At 36.8% G+C, this 15,891-nt stretch overlaps 1 protein-coding gene across 1 annotated transcript in view; it reads right to left on the bottom strand.

Moving 5' to 3' along the window:
• The window catches only part of AKAP6 (A-kinase anchoring protein 6), a 391,164-nt gene that overhangs the window by 72,036 nt on the left and 303,237 nt on the right, over nucleotides 1-15,891 (bottom strand). The window contains exons 9-10 of the mRNA XM_052659736.1: nucleotides 10,683-10,829; nucleotides 7,417-7,641 (exon numbers count right to left, since the gene is read on the bottom strand). Of these exons, the coding sequence (XP_052515696.1) occupies nucleotides 7,417-7,641; nucleotides 10,683-10,829 (372 nt within the window). The remainder of the gene's footprint in view (nucleotides 1-7,416; nucleotides 7,642-10,682; nucleotides 10,830-15,891) is intronic.

Below are 15,891 nucleotides of genomic sequence, written 5' to 3'. Positions count from 1 at the left end.
GTCTGACTCTTTGCAACTCTATCAACTGTAGCCTGCCAGACTCCTGTATCCATGGATTTCCCAGTCAAGAATACTGGAGTAGGCTGCCATTTCCTTCTCCGGGGAATCTTCCCAAACTAGGGATCGAATCCAGGTGTCCCACAGTGCAGACAGACTCTTTACCATCTGAGTCGTATCTGAGAGCAATAATACAAATGACACATATGAAATGAGTACATAGCTACCTCTCTGCATCTTTAACTCAGAGGCAAAATGCCCCACTTCAGGAATCATTCAGTGTCTTTTAGAAAAAGGCGTACTCAGAATGAATTAGGCCTTAATTACTCCATTTTCTTTATTTTAGAAGGCTTACACTGGAATTGCCTATAAAAATTTCCTGTGGGTCTTCCCACTACCCCGATGGTTAGTATGAATAACATTTATTTAAATCTATCTTTGAACTTCAACCTTAATCCAGCCAATGTTTTTCTCTTTACAAGACAATTCTGGATTGTATCCAATTACTTAAAATTACTTCCAAAGAAGTGTTAGATGATGGATTTTTAAAAATATATACAGTGGGGGAAAATATCTGATAAAAGCTGATTTCAGTATTTTTTTATGAACATATATGGTTAATATAATAGCTTAAAAAAAAAAAGTATTTAAGACACGTAGAAAGGATGTAATCCTGTCTGAGGTCTGTTGATTTTGAAGGCATTTTACAAGCTTTTGTTACAGCCAGATTGAATTACTGTTAATTCTTTGTTTGCAGCTTTGCCAACAGCATCATTACCAAGTTTGTAATGAATGGCTCTAGGACAAAGCAGCAGAGATGATCCTATATGGTACATGGCCTCCTTTCTCATATCTCAAAATTCTAGCATATTCTCTTCTGTCCCTCAACCTTACCTCCTAATGTTGAGAGTTTTGAAGGACACAGGAAGTGTGATTATTTGTGGTGCCATTTGAGATTGATTATACTGGACATGGGAAATTCCCTCTAAACCTCTTGGCTAGATTGGTTCTATTTTTATTTCTGAAAATGACAGAGTGAGATTTGGGAAAATACTTCTTAAACCATGTGAACTGTGTTTAGCTCTTTTATTTATCTATTTTGTAAAAGTTCATCAGTGATATTCCCTTTCAGCTAATTACTTAGTAATGCTGCAAACTTCCTAGTTAATTTGAAATTCTGTTTAAAACCCTACTCTAAAAATTTTAACTTCCAAAATTTAAAACACTGACTTGCATGACTATCAATTTGAACTTCAAGCTGAACCTAGGCAACCGGACTCCTCGTCTCCACCCCTGTCTCTCTTAGAAGCTGTCCCAAGGACAAGGCCTTGAGATAAGAGTGGGTGATAAGACTAAATGGACTACATATATGACTGAACTCAGGTCAAGCCTCTATATAAACCTTTAAGATTCTGGCAGGTATGGAAATCTACTTGTCTCATGGCTGCCCATGACAAACCTCCTGTTTCCTTTCTTATTAAAACTGCCAACTACCAATCTGGGGTAGTCAAGCTTCCTTCTTCTGTCTTTTCCTGCCCTCTGTTTATGGGGGTTGATTTCAGGTTATAGCCAGGGGTTATAACTCCTGATGGGGTTACAACCCAACATCCTATAGATGGCTATCCACGTAATCAGAAATGGAAGGAACAACAGAGTAAGCCACAAATTAATGTGTTTTTCTCTTCCAGAAATAGTTCTCTGACCCAGGGACTAATGAGTCTACACAGTAGTGGCAGATTCAGGAACAAGCTTTCTAGGTCTGACTATTGGCCTATTGGCTCTATCCCTGACTAACAGTATGGTCTTGAGTAACTTCCATTTTCCCTGCCTCAGTTTTCTCATCCATAAATAGGGGATAGTAAACCAACTGTCTCACGACCGTGAGTGTTAAATAAGTGAATGGAAAAAATTAGGAACTGTGACTTGCCTCCCATGAGCGCTCAGTAAGTACTGGTTGTCATTGTCACAGTTATTAAAAGAATGTTTTGTTCCTCCAATTGCAGTTCTAGCATGCAGATGGTACCCATCACCATGCTTTTGGTAATTTTTGTAATCTAGAGCAGGGTCAGGAAACTAAAGTCTGCTGGTCAAATCTAGCCCACCAACTGCTCTTGTAAACAGTTTAGTAAGTTAGTTTTATTGAACACACCATATATATCATTTATATATCGTCTGTGGCTGCTTTTATACTACAATAGCAGAATTGAGTGGGCTTCCCTGGTGGCACAAGTGGTAAAGAACCCACCTGCCAGTGCAGGAGATATGAGAGACTCGGGTTTGATCCTTGGGTTGGGAAGATCCCCTGCAGGAGGGCATAGCAACCCATTTCAGTATTCTTGACTAGAGAATCCCATGGACAGAGGACCCTAGCAGGCTATGGTCCATAGCGTTGCAAAGAATCTGACACACTGAACTGATTTAGCACAGCACAGCAGAGTTGAACTGCGACAGAGACTGTATTATCTGCTTTTTTACAGAAAATGTTTGCTAACCCTTGATTTACGGTAAAACAAGGTTTCAGTATATTTAAGGGTCAGCAAATGACAGAACGGGAGGATACTAAAATCTGAACCTAAAGCCCACGGCTTTTGCTCTGTCTTCACTGCTGGTTGCTGTCTGAATTCACATTAACTTTCTGTATCTCAAGTTCTTCACTCATAAAAATAAATAAAAACACACATAAGAAGGTGATCACAATTTTCAACTTATATTGTTAGGGTAAGGTTTAAATATAATAACATGCATGAAGTGCTTGGTCAAATTTAAATTAGTAAGCAAATTTGGGACATCAGTCATTGAGAAGGTTACCATGTCTATTCCACTCGTTCTTGTCAGTGAGAGAACCTCTTGGCTGGTCTAAACTTATCCTTCCTAGGCTGATTCTGGACCCAGTCCAGCGCTGCAGGCTCCTTTAACTGGTAATGGATAATTTCTCCCAATTTGAGTCTTTAGAATAATGAATTTCGTTACGGGGTACAAGGAACATATGATTAAGGAATTATTTTTTTTCTCTCTCTCTGAAGGGTCACTGTTTAAAAGCAGTGTTTTTCAACCAATGGCATTGAAGCTGCACACACACAGCTCTAAGGGGCCCTTTGCCAGCTGGCCTCATTAAATCTCTGATGTGCTCTCTGCATTTTGTTGTCACAGTGTGTTCACTCCTGAACCGTTTTTGCCTTTCTGTCCCTGGGCTCACATCTTCCTGTCTCTCCCATCCAGGGCTCTGACTCCTTCTTAGGTAGAATTTTGCCTCATGCCTAATCCCACATTTATCACATTACTGCCTTAAAGGAAAAAAATAAATTCCACAATTGTTTTTTTTTTCTTTTTCTGACAACGTAAGACCGTGATCCTTTCTCTCATCCCAGACCAAGCTCTGAGAAGGAAACGGTCGTGTCTACAAAGCGACGGATTTTCATTTTTATATGCAGCACCCTCCTTCCCTGTTCTCCTGGGCAGTGCACTGTGGCCTGTCTATCATTACTCTGGGTGTCACATAAAGAAATTCATTCTGTTAAAAGCCTGAGACTTTAGAGAACGGAGAATCATAAAGCTAAACCCTGTGGATAAAGCCTGTCTTCTGTGTGACCAATGACAGCAGTAGACATTTGGGAACCCACAAGAAGAGGTGGAACGTGGCAAAGAGTTTTTGACATACAAAGGTTCTTTAATAACTCTCTTATCTAAGTGGTTTTATCACTTAGGAAGGCAGAGGTTATCTGCTTTTTTTGGATTTGGGGTAAGTAAAAAGTTCGTATTCTGCATATGCCTATTACCAATTATGACTTTGACAGGTTATAAACATTATATTACAATATTATTATATTACAAACATTTGGTTTAATTCTTCCAATGAATGTGGTAATATACAGAACACTTAACTAATTATACACGAAGCTCTAAAGAGCAAACAGCTCAGAAATATTTATAATTGTGGCTAGGAAACACATTTATTACAACAAATATGCATAAAGCTTTATTTTTTTAAAAAAAGAGTACTGTCATGCTAGATGCACTTAGCTTATCTGACCAAATTCCTCAAGGTCAAAACTTTAGAAGAGACTAGAGTTCCACATCATAAAAGAAAATCATCAGGACTCCATAATTTCAAAAAGTTTTAAAAGCTTCAATTTTAAAAGTGACACATGGCAAAAAAAAATTGACACTGATATTGTACAAATATGTAAAACAAAAACACAAATATTTTCACCTCTCTAGATCATTAATTGGAGAAGGCGATGGCATCCCACTCTAGTACTCTTGCCTGGAAAATCCCATGGACGGAGGAGCCTGGTGGGCTGCAGCCCATGAGGTCGCTAGGAGTCGGACACGACTGAGCGACTTCACTTTCACTTTTCACTTTCATGTATTGGAGAAGGAAATGGCAAGCCACTCCAGTGTTCTTGCCTGGAGAATCCCAGGGATGGGGGAGCCTGGTGGGCTGCCGTCTCTGGGGTCGCACAGAGTCGGATACGACTGAAGCAACTTAGCAGCAGCAGCAGCAGCAGATCATTAATAGCTACAGCAATTTGCTATTCTGGCCAAATTGCTGAAGACTGTGACTAATAAAACTACCACCAAGAAACAATCACATTTAGTTCTGTCTTGCGCTTCCCTTTAGTCACTTGGCATGGGAAGGCATTTAGTAAATACCAATAAATAACCAATTTTGCATAGAAGTTCAAAGAATGGGCTTTAGAAGAGTCAGACAGTTCTGGATTGAAAACCAAATTCTACGAAGTGTGGCCTTAGACACACAAAACTTAACTTCCATGTGCCTGTTTCCACATTTGCAAAGTCGGGATCCTAATACCAACCTCATATGTTGCTAGTAACATTGAGATACATGTACATACAATGGAATATCACACAATGTCAAAGTAAGTGAATTATAGCCACACTCTAGGAGATGAATGAATCTTGGCATTATAATGTTAAGTGAAAAAGAAATCCTAAAAGATAACATACAGCATGATTACTTTTTAATGAAGTTAAAAGCAACTAAAATTAAAAATATTCCTTCCTACCAGAGGAAAGCAAGTAAATAGAGAATGTAGGATTCAGGATCATGCTATCTTAGGTAAGGTAGCAGGGGATGGAACAGGGCTGGGAAAAATACAAGATGAGCTATATATTACCATCAAGATCCTATCTGTTGTTTGGAGTAGGAAATATTATTTATTATTTTTAAAATAATAATAACTGTATTATTAGTTTGGGCTTCCCTGGTGGCTCAGATGGCAAAGTGTTATCATTTATTATTTAGTTATTATTAATAACTATATTAACTATAATGTAATAATAACTATATATTTTTTTAAATAGCCAAATAAGTGAAAGTGGGGCATAAAAGTAGTTTAATGAATAGTGATACTGAAAACATAAAAATGCTCTAAAGAAAAATCATCTTTGAAGAAAAAAATAAAACAGCAAAAAGTATCTCTAGTACGTCTAAAAGAAAACTTCTATGATGATTTTCAGGCACTAAAGTACACATGGTAAATAATGAATTAGGTGTAGTGAATATTCCCTAGCGGCCAGAAAGTATTAGTGAATGACTGGAACTCCTAGAAACTGTTTAATGATTTGGAAGCTGAGAGACATATCTCTGTCTCTCTTAATCTCTTTTAAATTTGTTACTAGGACCTAGCTGAAAATGACATTGATGACATTGTAAAAACCTAAAGCATAAAGCTAACATCCCTTGGCAGCATCAGTGAATCAATGCAGAACTGCTTATGCTTCCATTTATGATAATAGTGGATGTGAAAAAAAATGGCCTTCAGTTACCTATGTATGAGCCAAGTAGGTAGGTAGGCAGGTATATAAATAACTGTAATAACAAACTTCCTGTTACTATTTCCAATTATTATGTAACATCTTTGGTCTTATAATATTAAGAAATTTCATCCTTTATGAATGCATCTACAAAAAGTAGAAAGAATGATTTACACATATGAGCTCATAACTGTGTGAGATACATATTACTAGCATACCATTTCATAGATGAAGAAACTGAGGCACCAGGGATCATACAAGAACTATGACCAAGGTCATAAAACTAACTGGGGCCACTAACCAGTTCACTAAAGCTGCAAAACAGGCATAACAGAAAGGAAATATGTTACACAACATCTAGCCTATTGATGACCAGGATGCTTTGCAAGGTACCTGTAAAGTTCAAATAACACAGAGAGAAATATCTGAAGACTCCATCTCCCTGAAATGGAGAGGGTTAGAGTTAAACAAGCGGAAGTCAAATAACAAATCTTTCGGATATTAGATGTTAGAGAGTGAAACCCGTTTGCCTTGGCAAGAGACTTTTAACTTCAACTCAATGGCAGACAAGGAATTCAAGTAAAAAGCAATGTGTAGGTATGTGATACAGATGGTTCACTGAGAAATACAGTGCCCTTACCCTGGATGGGGGCCTCCTCTTGGGTTATGCAGGTGAGCAAGGGGAGCCTGCCTGTCTGGCAAGGGAAGGTGAGCTACATGTGACTACATTCTCTGATATGTAGACTGCTAAAAGAGGGCAGGGCAGAAGGTATGCGATGAAGAAAACCTGGTCCTAGAAGGCTTTGAGAAGAACCGCTTGCTAGGTGTCAAGAAGTTCTTTCCTTCTTGATTTTCCCCTTTCTCCTCTTTCAAACCTTTCAAGCCAGCAAATTCAGGTTTGCAACCCAAAAGCCTTAGGCTGACACCGGCCAGCGCCCAAATAATCACTGAATTTATGGGAGGGCTCAAGTAGTACAGGCTAGTATGGCTGGTAAGAGCCAGCATTTGAATTTTAAGCTGCTTTTGAATAGATATTGTGTAAACCATGGGAACAAACAAGGGGAACACTTCGTGGACATACCACAAACATGCACACAGCTGTGTTGCTAAGGCTGACATTTTTCTATGGAGGAAAATGCCTCTAATGTAGGAACCTCTTTTACTTTATTTCTTCCTTCTGTAAGTAGCTAATTCTTTCATATGTAAAAATTATATTTCCTTTTGTTAGCATTAATACTCTTCAACTAAATCACATGCTTTTATCATATCAATTTATAGAAGTATTTTTAGCCACATTATTTATAGAACATGTAGGTCTGCCTTTCAAAGTCCTTGGTAGTCTTGAGTGTCTGCTGGTCTGCTTTTAATTTATCAAAGCCCTTCTTCAATAGGCACTGCACAAAACCCACAAGCAGTAGAGATTTCCCCTACACAATGTGTATTTGATATGCTTAATGTTCATCTTTATAAACACACAGACGCTGGCATATAAGAAATGTGGAGGGTGTCTATAAATTCAAGGAAACATTTAAGTGCACAGTGATACATAGATACATGGGTATAATACTTTATGTACTTGATAAATATTTCATCCCTACCATAAAGAAAGCTTTTTATCAACTTTGATTGTTTTTTTATTACCTTAAAGTATTGCAGTTGTTTCTCAGCATTCATTGTTCCTTCCTTTTCTTGTCTCAGACAGGAATTGAAGATGAAAAGCTCTGTATCTCTCAGCCACCCTTTCAGTTCTTTGATCCTGACCTCCAGCTGCCTTACCAGGCTTCCGCTTTCAGGAGAGAGCAGGTCACGTGTACTCGACCCACTGTGGCCCGCCATTGTGTCCTGGATCTTCTCTCCTAGGGTTTTCTAATGCAGCAGATTAAAAACAAAAACACCAACAGAAAAAAAAGAAAAAACACTGATTAGCATAGGTACCAAATACATATCACAGTTTGGCTGGTGACAAGAGCCCACCTGGAAGGTGTCTGCTGCAGCCGCCATGTCACGACTGACATTCAGTTCAGATGAGCTCATTGTTCCATTAAGAACTTGATTCTCAAGCCATGGGTGTTGTTCTAACTATCACTAGAGGCTTAAGAAGACCTCATTCACTGATAATTTCCTCTAACAGAAAGGAGCTCTGACCCAAAAGTTCACCATGGTCACTGATAAAAATTCATTTGAATTCTCATGACAGGAGTTTACAGTAAAAATTCTCTGCCTAAAAATTTCAGGAGATAGAAGTTTGAGTTTAATCAATATGTTAAAGAGGCCAAGAGAAGATTGCACAAAAGAGAATGAAATTTCTTTTTTTGTTGTTTTGTGAAGTACAAACCTTATGATTCAAGGCTGTTAAGAAGGGGCAGCACCTCCTTGGTGCTAGATTTTACCTGCCCTGGAAATCATTCAACCTTTCAATTCTTCCCACTTCACATTTGTGGATGCTCAATTCTCTAAAATAAGTGTTAAAATGAGTCCCAATCCACTATGCTAGAACTCTGCTTAGATGAACCACTATGGCTTGGAGTATAGTCAGAGAAGGCTTTTTTGCTTTTTTTTTTTTGGTGAAAAACACTCTGGAGCATCAAAAGGAGTTAATCTATAAGGATGAATTAAACCTACAAATATCAGCTTTAAAACACAAATAAAATGAAGTCAACCAACATTCATCTGCTGTGTAGTATTCTGTAAATAGTATCTTTAGGAGATTGTAACAGAAAAATAGCCTTTCCTGGCAACACCCCTGTATTTTCATGGTGCAAATATTGATAATTTGAAGACCCTCAGTGGAATCCAGATTTAGCTATTGTTTTTATGCTGTAACAAAAGTAGCAGCAGGAGGTGAAATCAATGCCCTTGGAGGGTAGGGTCACAAAAAAGAATTTATTGCCACTTTTTTGTTCTGGAACAGTTTGCAATCATAAATTCTTCATAAACAGAATACTTCAGAGAATGGTCCGTCTTCATAAATATACGACAGAGGACATCAATTTCATTTAATTCACAATTTGTGTCAGCACAGCAGATGCCAATGCCTGCCTTGATAGGGTTGTTTAATATGCAATTGAGACAGAGTAATATGCAGCACAGGGGACAAAATTTCACAGATTAAACTGTACGCACCACTGACATTTCATTCTAATGTATTTCCATTCCACACTGTTCACCTTAGATGAAAGTAATATTAAAAACCATATCCCTCTATTTTACCATTGTTAGAAGTTAAAATCCTTGTCTTTAAATTTTTTTCATGCCAATTAAAATGTAATCATGCCAATTAAAGCAGAATGCCTGGTGGTGGTAGTGTGGCACAGGTTTTGTTAAAATTTTCCTTCCACCCTTCTCTCCCCAGAAATCATAACAACACTCAGCATATTGCATTCGAATGATATTTTTGTCAAAATGGCAACCATTTTAAAGGTATTTGGCTCATAAAGGATAGTGAAACATTCTTGTTCTTTTTTTAATATTATCTTGATTTAAAGTTTTTGTTTAGGGAACTATATATATGACATACTTCAAACAATTTTCCAAAAAGATTATTATTAATTATTTACCAAGTTAGAAACAGATATGTGAAAATATAGCATAGACAAACCATCACTTTATCTACTGAGCAAATAAAGTTGCTGCTCTCATCTATTTAGTAAACAGTCTTTAAAATGTCAGACACTAACCACATTTCTCCTAAATGGGATCAATGAATTCTATAGAATTTAGTAGGTTCGGATCTAAATCACCATATAATAAAATGAAAGCCATTAATAATAATTGAAAAGTAATGTAACAATAAGTCAGAATAAAAACTTTTAATGTTTTAAGTTACTTTGTACAACTGCAGAGTGTGGTGAATTTAGATGAGAAAGCAAGGATTTCTACTTGCAGTTTTTTAATCACCTAGATTAAGCATGGCATAAACTGAACATGGCATTCCTCCAAGTCATCAAGGTACATGGAGAGCTTTTTATTCAAAATATTTTTGGAGTATTATTCCTTTAAAAAAAAAAAAAGTCAGGAAAGGGAAGGCATGCAAAATCATGCTCCATAACTGACACCACCCATACTTAGCTGTTAGAATTAATCATTTAAGTAATTGACAAATTTAGCTTACCCTTGATTTGAAGTGAAGGCAATTTAAGAGAGAAGTTGATGAAAAAATCGAGTCTAACCTCTCTCTCTCAGCTGTCTTCCAACAAAAGGACAGAACTGTCCCCTGCACAGTGCCATCCTGGTCTCTGGGTAACAGAATCTCTATATTGCCTTTTTGCCAGATTCTTGCATCTCAGTGCTTGGCTGAGACCCAGCCCATCATGGCGTGAAATGAATTACATGAAACTTTTTTTTTTTTTGGCCTTTGTTAAAAGTGAGCTGGAAATTGAGGCACAAAACAGAGGCCAGTGTAATTCTACAATTCAGATTTGGGTCAAATTTGCATCTTTGTTTTGGTGGCTTTAGTGTGACTTGAAAGCTGTGGTGGCAACCCCACTTTTCATCTGAAGGCTACAGTAAATAGTTAAACAGTGATGTCTCCAACATGTACCTTTGGAATAAATTCTATTAACAGTCATTCAAGCATGACAGTCAGTGTATATCAGATACACTGTATTATAGTTGACTTGGTGCCTACCCATAATACATGGCATATTTTACTTACTTTTTTATGTATTAAAGAACCCAAATTATTAAAAATCTGAAAGGAGACAAGCTCAGAGTAAAAAAAAAAATCAACAGAAGAGGAAAAGCAGTGTTTTTCCCCCATAATAGCATGAATAGCTTGTTTGAAATGTAGGTAGTGAATTGAAAAAGAGAGATATTTGTGCCTCAAATTAGAAATCAGACAGATAGAGTACTTCACTACACAAAAAATGTACACATAACCTACAAAACAGTAATAAAAATGCAAATACCCCAAGCAGTTCCCATTTTTCATTAATTGAATCCACTTTTTCAAGGAGATCATTTGGTAGTAAAACGCCACCTTTCTTCAAAGCTTCAACCTTACTAAGCAGCTCCGTCTTTTTCAGGTCCCTGATGGACATTTCCACACTGTAACGCTAAAACGGGAAGAGAAAAAAGATTTCATTAGGGAAAGAGGTGTTCTTAGAAAATCTTTGAGCACAGAGTTAGTGAGGCTCACAGGTGTTAAAAGTTTTTTTTTCCAATAGAATTTATGGTAAAGCTAAACTAAGAACATTGAGTTGTTGAGGAAAATGCTGATAATGGTTTTATATATATATATTCACACACACAAACATCCAAGGTATTCTATTTAGTTGAATAAGCTTTATGCCTTTCTAAAGTTTGTATACATATTTGATCTTTATCTTGAAATATTCCAAATGAAAATACCTGGTCTAGGGGGATTTAATATTACAATTAGTCTTGGTCAATATTTGCTCTGGAGTACTGCCCATCAGTCATTTCTGCCCTCTAAGGGACCAGTCTCAGAGTGGTACAAATAAATTGATCTCTAAAAATTGTGTAATTTTTTCCTTTTCCTATAAGTCCTCTGAATTCTTAATTTTTTTTTCATTTACTTTTTTACTTGTGTAGGCTTGGAGAAGAGGTATGTATAGAGAGAGGGAAAAAACACCTCTTTAAGAATGGTTACAAATCTATGCTTCCTTATTGATTACTATAAAATGTCCCCAAACATCACAATCAATTACATAACTCTCATCCCCTGAGAGTTTTCTAACAAACTGTCATCCCACGGTTTTCTAACAAACTGTCAAGTGAGTGTCTCCTAAAAGATGTTTTGCAAGCAATAATGTAAGTGCTATTTAGTGTGACAGTTACTATGGTGATTCTCTTCAAATAACTCTATCTTCATCGTTAGAAAGTCCTATATTATGGACAACTATAAATGACTGTGGATGTATTTTTTAAATGTGCACATAAAAACACTGCTGAACAGAAAAAAACTGGATTCTGGTTAAAGTATTAAACCTATTTTACCACTTTAGCACATTTCCAAATGTATACTGACAATCCCTAAACTTCTTTCTTCAAGGCGTGAAAGTTAGGTTACCAAGGTCCATTGTCCTAACTGAGCTAAAATGAGCACCTTATCAGATCTAGTAAGAAAAGCTTTTGTCTGGCAAGGTAGGAAATCAGCAAGTTCAAAACCTCCCCAAGCACTTGGGTGATTTCATTCACCTGAGAACATGATATTTCATAAGATCCCCAACTAAAATACAATTAGAAGCAGCTTAAAGGAAAAGAAGGTATAAAATCCTTGTTTTAGTTAATAGGCCCTCAGCATTTTCCTGCATATGTTTGCATACTTTTAGCTTCATATTTTAATCTTTCATTTACACTAAACATGCACATCATTTGTATTATGTAAACTTCTCCAAATGTTAGTCATTTGTGGATCACAGAACAAAATGTTTTAAATGAGGTGATTTAAAGCATTTCATAGTATTAATGAATGTTGATCAGGGAGTCAGAGTATCCAAAATTACATGAATATGTATAATGAAAAGAATCAAGGGTTGCTTTAGAGTTCTTTCAGAATTTGGCCTGTGAAACATGGGAGTTCTGCATTCATTTTCTAATGGCAGGCAATTACCATGACCACATTACTCCAACAGTTATAAAACACACTGTCTGCTCAAGTCCTTTGGACTCAACACTCAACAAGCGTTCTGGAAACCTAACTGTTTATTTATCAGAGCAATGACTGGAGGAAAGGGCAATCTGCTTTATGCAATCTGATTCCCCACTAAAGGTGATATTGCTGACAAAGGTTTACATAATTAATTTGGTAAGACTTCTTTGACATCATACTAGAGGAACGAGTATTTCAAGCAAGCAGAAGAATTCTTTTCACATCTTTCACTTATGCCACGTGCATTAATTGACAGAGGAGTTCTCCACCTGCGCTACCCAGGAGAAGCCTCGACCAGTTATCACTTTCACTTGTAACATGCTCACCCTCTCTCTTTACCCCAACTTGGAACAGCAACTACACAGCAGATCAGTCATGAAAGGCAACAGCTTAGATGTGTCCCACAAAAAAACACAGTCTTGTAATAAGAAATATCTAAAAAGCAATTAATGTGCTTTTAGATATAATAAATTAATTTTCTCTGTGAATCTAGCACTGGTAGTCACTGCAACAGCTATTATAAAAAGTTACTACGTTAAAAAAAAAATTGTCTTCAGGTATGCTCTTTGTCACCACATAACCTACTGTATAAACAGATTGATGAGAGAGAGGATAGACAGACAATGCCTTCAAACTATAAACGCTAAGAGAATCCAGCTAATTGTTAGGTAAGTATTGGTACGTGCACAAGGGGTAACAGAATGTCACATAATTTAAGATGAAAATGTTTATTTTAATTTTTGAAGCACTCTGAAGGTTGAATCTGATACAATTTAAGGCCTCAAGCTGTATATGTCATCATGCCAGAGGGTTATATTTTTGTTGATGGGAGTATGTTTTTGCTTTTCTCCCTTCAACATTCTCAGCAGCATTAGACAGGGACAACCAACTGCCAGCTCTATCTAGTTCTTGGTCATTCTATCAAATAGGGCTACTTTAGTCTGTGGTCAGAAAATAATTTAATCTTCATATTCATTCTGTCCACAGCAGTAAGTGAGCAGAGGCTGCCCCGCTGTGTCCTGTAGTCTAGGGACGTTATGATACAGACTACTCTTCCAATAGTCAAAAATGAGATTAACAAGTTAAAGTCAGATGGCTTTTCTTGAGTGCTAAGGTAAATAAGCATCCAGTATTTAATTTCCCCACAGCACCTGCTGTGGGCCTCTCTGTCTAGTCAAAAATAAAATATACTCTATTGAAAGGGCATATTTACATTATTAAGTGTATTTGCTTGGCCAATTCAATTTTGACTAATGAAGCCTCCTAATAGATCTGTGAATGACCTAAATTAAAGACACAGGCCACTCCTATCCTAAATGCCACTCTTGTGTGTGTATAGAGATATATAAAGAAAACTTTAAAACAGTTAAATATAACCACAAACACTAGCTTATTTTAAAAACTAAGAATTAAAGAAGTTTTTAGAAAATTCTTATTCAGTGCTTACTTTTTAAAAGCACAAATACTAAAGTTGAATTATAAAATGAAGTTAGCCAAAACAGGATTTCTGAAGTAAATATAATTAGAAATGCATGAAGACTTGATTGAGACAACTTTTTTGACAGTTATGCTAAAGGCTTTTTTCCCTCCTAAAACCTTCCCCCCCTCCTTTTTTTTTTTTTTTGTTAAAAATCACACCGAAAATTCTGCCCAAATGGAGACTGGAACAATGCCTTGAAACAGTGTTAATTGTCACCATGGAAACCAGAAGAATAAGCCATTTTGAAACTGGTATAGAAGGCACACATTGAGCAACTCAAGCATTTTTCTGCCTCCCTCAATGTTAAAGAACAAGATGCCTTGTCACTGTGAGGTCAGAGAAAGAAAGCATCATGAAAGGGATGTCGATGCTCACTGTCTAGTAAATAAAAAAATAAAAAATAAACTACATACAGCTAATGCTACAAGACTCTACCCAGTGAATCTTTTTGAAATAGAAAGATCATCAAAAGATGGCCAGGACTGGGGGATGGATTCCACCTAAGCAAAACTTCAGGGCTATATTATGTGAACCTTGCCCTCAAAGCTCCCTGGGAATTCTGCTGTTGTAATAAAACTTCAGAAGAGGAAAGAAAAAAGGCAGCATGATGGAATTCAAAATAATGCTCTAAAAGCACACAGAGAGATTAAGACATCCATTGTAAGACTTTTGTATGGTGCTTCTGTTGGTTATGCTGAAAAGAGACCAGACATTGCTGAGCGGAGAGTGAAGTTTTGGCTATGAGAAACACAAGAATTAAACCAAAGAATTTTCTTGATTATTAGAATAGGGCTGTCAGATTCTGTGTCTCCAGGGTTTGCGTATTTACATCTTATACCGTATTTTAACTAGGCTTCATGATTTTATATGAGGAAGAGTAAAAGCAAGGATAAAATGATCTAGTTATTAGAATAACAGTATGATTATCTTTCCCAGTGCAAAGTAATTCCATAAATACCTGCATATCCAGCATATATGCCTTTTCCATAAAGACATGACAGACAAAGAAAATACACTGAGAAAAGAAAATATACCGTAGTCTATCAACAAGAAAGCTTATGCTAGGAACACACCAAAACACCAAACCACTGGCAAAATTATTTATGAAAATATGCAGTTTTGCACAAAAGTGCAGGGATGTGTCCATCTATGACTCCCATATTGTGTTTTCGGGCTAGTGTTTACCCTCCTCATGTGAGGCTTCATGGTGGCCCCTCAGCAAGTCCATGCCTAATGCCATTCAGTGGTGAACAAAGAGTCTTTTTATATGAAAGTCCAGGGTCCACAGCTCAGCTGTACATGCCGAGTGCAGGAATCTGCTAAAGGCCAGTGTCCCCTCTGCAGCAGTACTTACGCTGCCCCCTTTTTCAGAACACCAGCATCCAGCATCTCAGGATGCATGTGATGTTTCACATGGAGCCACTATCACCAGCACTTAGCGAAGATCTTCAAAACTGAAGAAGAGAGTTCAAGCCCAAGACAAATAATGGTCTTTATTTCTTGCAAACTCCTTGTATTTTACCATTAGCAATTTATGGCGAATAATTGCACAGAGAAATTATAAAGACTCCTACAATTGTCCTTGTAAATTAATAATAGGCTTTCTTGATTGGGATAAATCTGCTGCTGAGCCTTTGGAAAAATTAAAAAGTGCAATGTCATTTAAAACTGCCAGAACTCGCACAGCAAATTACATCTGAGGTTAAGAATTGAGTTTTCCCCCCTCTTCTAGCTTATTCCATTTGCATGATCTGGAAATCACATTACATTGGCCATGTATTGTTAATTGGACATAGATTGCATTATCTTTAATATAAATCAAACTACAAATATTAAAATGAATTGCAAATTCCCTAATAGAAGATCATAAAACAATCTTTTTTAAAGTATCTCCCATTAATAATTTAATTCCAATTATATCACTCAGAAAACTTAAGTAGGAAACCTGGCAACTTATTTCTCCAATCATTCCTTTTACATAACAAATACCTAAGCTTTTTCTAATAAATACTCAGAGCAAAAT

Source organism: Budorcas taxicolor, chromosome 21 (genome assembly GCF_023091745.1).
Source record: "Budorcas taxicolor isolate Tak-1 chromosome 21, Takin1.1, whole genome shotgun sequence".
NCBI classification, from domain to species: Eukaryota; Metazoa; Chordata; class Mammalia; order Artiodactyla; family Bovidae; genus Budorcas; species Budorcas taxicolor.
Note: the sequence above shows the minus strand (reverse complement) of the source record. Positions and strands in the feature narration are given on the sequence as shown.